At 49.1% G+C, this 8,704-nt stretch overlaps 1 protein-coding gene across 3 annotated transcripts in view; it reads right to left on the bottom strand.

The window, feature by feature from the left end:
* Positions 1–3,795: 3,795 nt before the first annotated feature.
* The window catches only part of Aff1 (ALF transcription elongation factor 1), a 170,808-nt gene continuing 165,899 nt past the window's right edge, over positions 3,796–8,704 (bottom strand). For all 3 annotated transcript variants that reach the window (XM_052735556.1, XM_052735558.1, XM_052735559.1), the window contains one exon: positions 3,796–8,521. In XM_052735556.1, the coding sequence (XP_052591516.1) occupies positions 8,400–8,521 (122 nt within the window). In that variant the 3' untranslated portion in view covers positions 3,796–8,399. The remainder of the gene's footprint in view (positions 8,522–8,704) is intronic.

The raw sequence follows: 8,704 nt of genomic DNA, 5'->3' as shown, positions 1-8,704 counted from the left end.
TCTCCTCTGGATCTGTGAGCCAGAGTAACTCTCCCATTAAGTACTGCCGGCCATGGTATTTCAGCAACAAAAGGTAACTAATAGAGATACTGAAACCAAGGCTAGCCTGGTACACAGATAGTGAAACCAGGGTTAGCTTGGTACACAGACCGTTTTCAAGACCAGCCTAGAATATGCAGTGAGGCCCACATCTCAAGAGAACTTTGACGTTTGGTGTAAACTTTGATCCAGTCCTGAAGACAACTTGTAAAACTACACCAACATGTGGATTAGACTCTGCCAGTAAACATCATGGTAGAGCCAAGCGAACATCTCTGTCAGCTCATCCCTAGAAGTTCATCTGACTCCAGTCAGTCCTGAGGACCAGGTTACATCACATCTGCTCCAGCTTCTGCAAAGGTCACCAGTGGAGGCTCCAGCTTCTGCAAAGGTCACCAGTGGAGGTGGGAAAGCAGAGAGGTGGGCCATTGACAACTTCCTGCAGTCTGTAGTGTGAGTCCATAAGAGAGTGGGCCACTGACAGTCTCCTGCAGTCTGTAGTGGGTCTATGAGGATGGGCCACTGATGGCCTCCTGCAGTCTGTAGTGGGTCTGTGAGGATGGGCCACTGACAGTCTCCTGAAGTCTGTAGTGGGTCTGTGAGGATGGGCCACTGACGGCCTCCTACAGTCTGTAGTGGGTCTGTGAGGATGGGCCACTGATGGCCTCCTGCAGTCTGTAGTGGGTCTGTGAGGATGGGCCACTGATGGCCTCCTGCAGTCTGTAGTGGGTCTGTGAGAATGGGCCACTGATGGCCTCCTACAGTCTGTAGTGGGTCTGTGAGGATGGGCCACTGATGGCCTCCTGCAGTCTGTAGTGGGTCCGTGAGGATGGGCCACTGATGGCCTCCTGCAGTCTGTAGTGGGTCTGTGAGAATGGGCCACTGATGGCCTCCTACAGTCTGTAGTGGGTCTGTGAGGATGGGCCACTGATGGCCTCCTGCAGTCTGTAGTGGGTCCGTGAGGATGGGCCACTGATGGCCTCCTACAGTCTGTAGTGGGTCCGTGAGGATGGGCCACTGATGGCCTCCTGCAGTCTGTAATGGGTCTGTGAGGATGGGCCACTGATGGCCTCCTGCAGTCTGTAGTGGGTCCGTGAGGATGGGCCACTGATGGCCTCCTGCAGTCTGTAGTGGGTCCGTGAGGATGGGCCACTGATGGCCTCCTGCAGTCTGTAGTGGGTCCGTGAGGATGGGCCACTGATGGCCTCCTGCAGTCTGTAGTGTGTCTGTGAGGATGGGCCACTGATGGCCTCCTGCAGTCTGTAGTGGGTCTGTGAGGATGGGCCACTGATGGCCTCCTGCAGTCTGTAGTGGGTCTGTGAGGATGGGCCACTGATGGCCTCCTGCAGTCTGTAGTGGGTCTGTGAGGATGGGCCACTGATGGCCTCCTGCAGTCTGTAGTGGGTCTGTGAGGATGGGCCACTGATGGCCTCCTGCAGTCTGTAGTGGGTCTGTGAGGATGGGCCACTGATGGCCTCCTGCAGTCTGTAGTGGGTCTGTGAGGATGGGCCACTGATGGCCTCCTGCAGTCTGTAGTGGGTCTGTGAGGATGGGCCACTGATGGCCTCCTGCAGTCTGTAGTGGGTCTGTGAGGATGGGCCACTGACGGCCTCCTGCAGTCTGTAGTGGGTCTGTGAGGATGGGCCACTGACAGTCTCCTGCAGTCTGTAGTGGGTCTGTGAGGATGGGCCACTGATGGCCTCCTGCAGTCTGTAGTGGGTCTGTGAGGATGGGCCACTGATGACCTCCTGCAGTCTGTAGTGGGTCCGTGAGGATGGGCCAAGGCACCTGAGTATTCTGTTGTTTTCACTCTGGTGCCAAGCAGTGGTGCTTAGAGTGTAATTTGCAGGAATATTTAGCAGCAGAGATGTAAAAACCCGTAATTGTTTCTTCTTAGGGGCAGCCCAGTAACAGGGAGGAGGGGTTTAAAGAGGGGTTTAAATCCAGAGCAGGTACATGGCCTTTTACAGCCAAAATAGAACTGTCTGTTGGGAGCGTTTCCAGGCCCACCCTCCAGCCTGTTAGCAGGGCAAAAGCCTCCATTATCAGAGCCCTGGTGTCTCACCTAAGTCTCATTTCAGCAGAGTGTGGTCTGCTAGGAAACCACAAGTGCTCAGAGTCCTGCTCCTAAAACCAGACAGTCCAATGACCTGGTCACAGCTAGACTATAGACCTCTGCTTATAGTCCAGTAAAGAGCCACATCATTATTTGCAGTGAATCTGAATACTGAAATCGCTCCGATGGCCCCAACAGAGAAGTCTCTGCAGGTAATGTAAACTCCCGAAGCATCCAAATGCGCAATGATGGTGGGAACGGTGGGGCCGAGTGCTGTAACTCGGCCTCGGTGATGCGCCTCCCTGGACTCGGGCAGAACGACCACAGAAAATGTACAATACAGTTGAACCCATGTTGACAACGACTGCAGTACACCTTGAGGGCACTGGCAGGGTATGAATGTCAAATGTGGATGTTTTCTTAGCGTCTGCAGTGATGCTGTGGCTGTACTTGCGGGTGTCCAGAGAGGCACATGCTAAAACTTTTAGGGGAAAACATTTGCCCCGTACCTACACTTTCCCTCAGAATGGTCGGCATGTGTATGTATTGTACTGCTTGTTCTGACTTCTGTATGGATGGGGAATGTCTGCGTCTTTTCACTCTGTAATCCACTTCGAGAATTTATCCCAGGAAGTGGTTTGATGTTTTCTCACAAGCGTTGTTTCAGGGATAGTCATGGACATTTCCTTTACACCAGTGGTTCTCCGCCTTCCTAACGTTGCGATCCTCTAACACAGCTCCTCATGTGGTGACCCTCAGCTGTAAAGTTCTTTCCGTTGCTACTTCAGAACTGTAATTCTGCTACTGTTAGGAATCAGAGTGCAAATATTTTCAGAGATACAAGTTTGGCAAATGGTCACAACCCACAGGTTGAGAACCGCAGCTTTGTGACACTCCCCAAATTACAAAGTCTGGGTATCTAAGAGACAGCTGGTTAGATGAGTCAGTACAGCCACTGCTGAAATGTAAGGTTATACAAGTCTTCGTGAAAAAAACATCACACACCCCAGAAGACCCATCTCTCAAGGCCCACCTCAGCTGAGATCTGTGTCAGTGAGCACAGGCTCCCTTCCTACACTTACACTAGTCACCTTCACCATGGGCTTGCTCGATGGGTCATACATATTCTGTCATTAGGACTAAGAGGATGAAAATGGAAAACGGGGTTAAACCAGTCTTCTCTGGCCTTTTCAACCTGATGGAGTAGCAATCATATAAACAAGACCAGAGAGGTTACGTGACGAGTCCAAAGCCCCAGAGCTAGAAAGCTGAGGAGCTGAGGTCCAAATCCAGGAAATCGGAGCCAGTGCCTGACTTGTCTAATGTCCAGCAACTGTTGAGGCGTTCCTTAGAGCCCCCCAGCCCCCCATCCCCCAGCACTGAGGGTTTACAGCTTAGAGCCCCCCAGCCCCCCGTCCCCCAGCGCTGAGGGTTCACAGCTTGTCTGCCACAGCAAACCAAGAGAGGCTCTTAGCGTTCAGGGTGGCACTTCTTCCCCACATCAACAATATAAACATGCTGTGAACGCAGCAGAGCGTCACTCTGCCATAGCTGGCGGCGTGGCATGGCGGCGCGTGCCAGCACTGGGCAGGTGAGGCAGGCGGACCTGTGAGCCTGAGCTCAGCCTCGGGCTCCAGACAGACCCTGGCCCAGCAAACAAACAAGAACTGCCATATGTGGGCAGAGTAAAAACCACAGGCTCAACTCCAACGATTTCTCTAAATTTTTATTAAATATTTTTTTCTACAGTTTGATCTTGTGGAAAGGAAAGACTGTGAAGATGAACAAATCAATAATTACATTTTGTAAAACAGCACTTAATCCTCATTACAGAGAAAAACAAAAGATCTGTGGCACATTTTCTTTGGAAGGACCTTTTGCAGATTTTTCTCCTTTAAAAAAAAAAAGAAAGAAAAATTCTCTCACAGATCATGTCTGCCTCTTTCAAAGGATTCTACAAGGCAGCTAAATTTTATTCACAAAAGCCCCAAGTTTGCAGTTCCGTTTCTGAAGCTGATAAAAATGTGGTGTTTCCCTTATTCTTGTATACCTTCCCCAGGAGCAGCAATGCTTCCCAAGTCCGCATACAAAACCATCATATTAGTGAGAGCTGGCACATTATTTCATGGTAATCAAAGAAAAACTCATTATTTTAAAGACATACCAGTGATTTTCATGATCACCTGGACAACCTATTCATTCTTAAAGCAATTTTAATAATACCAAGATTTGACTTTTCTCTAACATTATAAGAAAGTAAATATATAATATATAATATAATATATAATGGTAATAAATAAAAAAAAAGGGAACCCTGCTCAGGTATCATCCAAAATATGATCACATTCAGAAAAAATTAAAACAAGATTCGGGGACACACGTGCACACACCCCAACATGAACAGTGTGTACTTGATATCGTGAGGGTGTGCAGTATTAGCAATACACACATATCATGGCCCGAACAAAGGCAAACTTAATACTGCCTGTATTGAGTATTGCTAAAACACCTAGGCAAAGTGAGTCCATCTTCCTTAGGTCAACCACCGCGTGGCCCAGCAGTGCAGCGTGGCCTGCCTGTCAGTGGCCTTATTCCAGTGTCCTACGGACAGATGTAGCAACATACAGGCTCCCGGGAGCTCTAGGCTTCCTTCCTATCCTCTGGCTCCCTCAGGTGGGGAAAGAGGCACTTCTTGTTCATCACAGTAACTGCTGATGTCGGATGCACAGTGGGACAGAATATAGTGTGATTCACCCCCAAGGATTTACAGCCACCTGAAGACATGCGCTTGTCAATGCATCCTCAATGAGAGCGCGGCCATAAGGCAACAGTTCTCAACAGTAAGCCGGCATGACTGGACCACGTATTGGAGGGCTACCTGGTAGAAATACCACTTCCAGACTTTGAAGGAAAATCCCAACACCATGCCCTTCTGCCCTTGAACTCCCCTTCCACAGGACAACAAGTTAAAGGCACAGGAAAAGTCCTCACACCCGTTATCTCCAAATGGACCAGAACCGACCAACAGCCCAGCATGTTCCCAGCTGCAAAGCCGTAGCTCATTCTTCAGGGAGAACAATCTAGTCTTCTGTGTTTCTAAAAGGGGCCCACAGCATTCTTAGAGTTAAATATTGCTAAAGTATTTAAAGACTGAAACAGATGAAGTGGAAAATTTTCAAAGATGTTTTGTAGTGTTGGGAAAATAAATCATTAAGAGAAAGAAGTAATCTGTAGGAGGCATGGAAAGATTTTTTTTAAGCCCAACTCACTTAGTTTAAGATGCACAAATACACCTCAAACTTCACAAAACAGGAAAGTAAACATAAACCCTTGAAGCCGTGGCAAAACCGACAGCATTACTTCAGAAACTGTTTGGTCAACAAAGGCACAAATACGTCTAGATGAATCTCTCGTCCTGGGCATCAGAGACCGTCGCTGTGGAGCCCACAGTGCTCTGTAAGCAGGAATTCTAAGATCGAGGTCCTGTCCCTAACATCAATACACAAGGTGTCAGTTAAGGCACATTTTCAATTGAGATGGGGAAGAACCCGCTCTAAACGTCCTAAGATCTAGAATTAGAGAACACAGGCATGGGTGGGGTCCTGTCTGTCTAGAGGATGGACAAACACTGTCAAAACAGCTACAAAATAAATCGGGTACTTCCCATGCAATCATAGGATGCACTTGCTGGGCTGCACACACTGCTCCTCCTGCTCCTCCTGCTCCCATGGGGCCTGCCCTCCTTAAAGAGCAACCGGCTTCAGCCACGGGCTTTTATTATCTAGCAGGGCTTTCACATGTATCCAATTTTAATTATTTCTGGAAACATTCAACACTTGGGAAAAACGTGTGTCCCTCTACTTTCTGTTGCGGCCAGACAGGCCATACACACCCTTTGTAGTGGGAAAGGCAAAGATTCATGTTCACACCCAGTACGCTGCCTACTTCACCATGAAGTATATGCTCTTCTATGGCTACAGGAACCTCACACACTCAAAGGGTGAATTTTACAGTCCTTCCAAATGAATTACCTCAGGGGAAAAGTTGCCTTTGGAAACTGTAAGCATATAGTGGAAAGTGCAAACGGTTGGAAAGGTTCTTCAGGCTTCCACCACGAGCAGTGACGCACTGACCAGCCACTGTGTTCACTCCAGGAAAAGGGCGGCTGGAGGCCTGCTCGCTTTAGGACAGCGTTGTGGGGAACCTATCTACAGACCACACTGGTACAAAGAGGTCTGTCCAAATTCATTAGTTTTCAAGGTACAAACAAAACTGTAGTAAATTGAGGAGAAAACAGTCCAGTACAAAGGATGAGGCGGCCCGTTCTTCCTGCTCTGGCTGGATGTGTTCAGTCAAGGGGCGCAGTGGCCTGCCGGCAGGACACACCCGTGCTTTGGCACAATGTGCCTCGACCAGACCCAATCACAGCCCTGTGACAGGCAGCTTGTTTTAAAGGTACAGCCCTTGCTGTCCATAGACAAACAATGGGAAAAGGGAAAAGAGCCTCAAGAGTCCACAAGCCCACGCTGCTCAAGAGGCGACAAAGTGCCAGAGTCAGCCTGCCACATGCCGCAGCTCAGGTAACTTTAAAGAAACGTGGCTTTGCTTCAGCCTGTGAGTAAAAAGCTGCTTCGTCAGATCACGGCCACAGTCCATGCTCAGATGTGGGCAAGGTAGCCAGCTGTTCTCTGGCTTTATCCAAAGCAGGATGGAAGGCTCAGAGGACAGACAAACACCCGGCATCACACCCACCTGCAGCCCCTGTGTAGACTCACCAAGGTACCAAGAAAGTCTTCCCATCCATCACCCAAGCGACCCTCAGGCACTCTCACTAAGATGGGCCTCCTGTCTCCACTCTCTACAGATACAGACACACAGCAGGGCTGGTAGGAAGTGGAGACGGGGAGTGAGGAGAACAAACAGCAACCGGCCATAACACGTTCGTGCAAAGTCTACCTTCTAGAAGGGGTAAAAAGAATCGGCTTTTAAAAAACACTGCACTGAAGCGTATTCCAGTAATAACCTTCAAGTTTCAGTGAAAGGCCTGTGCTTATGGGCAGGTGTGAATTCTGAGTGTGTCCTTTCACTGTCTGTTGAGTGGACTTGGTTTAATGTGGGCGGGGTAGAGCTTGGGAAGGTCACAGGTCCTCTTCAACGTCATTGAGTCACGGTACCTGAGAAGATGGCCTGGAGTGAAGGGGTGTGGTGATGGGTTTCTTTCTTTCTTTCTTTCTTTTTTTTTAAGTTGAATTAATCCCCCCAAATCTCCACATCCTCTCAGGGAGGCAGTATCCCCTGGATAATCAAGGGCTTTGGAAAAGTTGAGTTTTGCTATAAATATAATTTGTAGCAGAAAAATACAGCCTCTGTAGGAAGATCTCGAGTTCGTTCACTGATGCGCCAGTTGCCACGACTCTGGCGGCACCTGGGGCTCTAGGAGACACATGATGAAGGACATCAGCCTCCTGCCCAAGGCAGACATTGGGAAATGTAAAACAATCCAGGGCGCTGCTTAGCCAGTCACTTTCCAGGAGTGTGGCAGCAGGAAGTATGAAGCTTCCTGGGATGCCGGGAAGACGGGTAAGATGGATCCTGGATCTAAATGCTGCCGCTCCTCTAGGGCTGACCTGGGATGCTCTCAGTGCAGCCAAAGAGACCAGAGCTAGACAGTGTGCAGGACTCTAGGCACTGGGGGAGGGGGGAGGGGGGAGGCGTCACCTTCAATCTTCTAAATGATAATACTCAGTGTCAGAGCCACTGTTCACTGCCGGAAGTGAGGCACAGTGGAATCCTTCACAACTTCTATTTTACAGGTGGCCATTAGAATTTATTAAACAATGTTTGCTTTAAAACTTGAAAAGAAAAAATATATACCCATAAAACCCTTCACCAAAAATTATTATTATTTTAAAAAAACCTCCTTCTGGAAGTGAACTAGTGTGGCTACTGAGATGACAGGAATCTGCCCCTCTTCCTTTCAGTTGCAGCTTGCATCCCATTGTCCAAACCAACAGAAAGTAAAAACCAGAAATGTGTCTCGACCATTCATACACCAGTTAGGCTCCATTGCACTTCTGTCCTTCCACTGGGAAAGGCAGATCATTGACCATCGTCCGCTCTGCTAACCAGTGTCCAGCTGATGGCCACGCAGGCTTGTGAGGTTAAGTGGGCAAGCGTACCGGCCATCTCACGGCGCTTCACTTCTTGAGTGTTGTCGACATCCCAATCAGACCGTCCTCTACACTGGATCAAGGCTTCCAATTGTGCAAAGACATTCCAAGGCATTGGGTAAGCCCAGCCTGCATTAGGGAGCTTTGGGGGCTTGTTTCAGCCGCTGCAGACCCTGTCTTGTGTAGTGCACCAGGTCCACCAGGCTGCTGTTGAGGGCCAAGACACGCATCTTTGTGCTGAGCTGAGCGAAGAATTCTGCAATGAAACCCAAACCACACGAGTAAACGCACATGTACGGCATCAAATTAAAATGGAGACCAATAGTCCGGGGACAGTATCCCCACAATATCCTGTGGCTCACCTAGCATGCTTGTCTGTAAGTGCTGGCTAATTCTTGACAGCCCACCTCCTCCTGAGTTGAATCTGTAACTCACGCCT

Source organism: Peromyscus californicus, unplaced genomic scaffold, assembly GCF_007827085.1.
Source record: "Peromyscus californicus insignis strain IS unplaced genomic scaffold, ASM782708v3 Scaffold_13__1_contigs__length_99412109, whole genome shotgun sequence".
NCBI classification, from domain to species: Eukaryota; Metazoa; Chordata; class Mammalia; order Rodentia; family Cricetidae; genus Peromyscus; species Peromyscus californicus.
The sequence above is the reverse complement of the archived record's forward strand: the minus strand, read 5'-3'. Positions and strand labels throughout refer to the sequence as shown.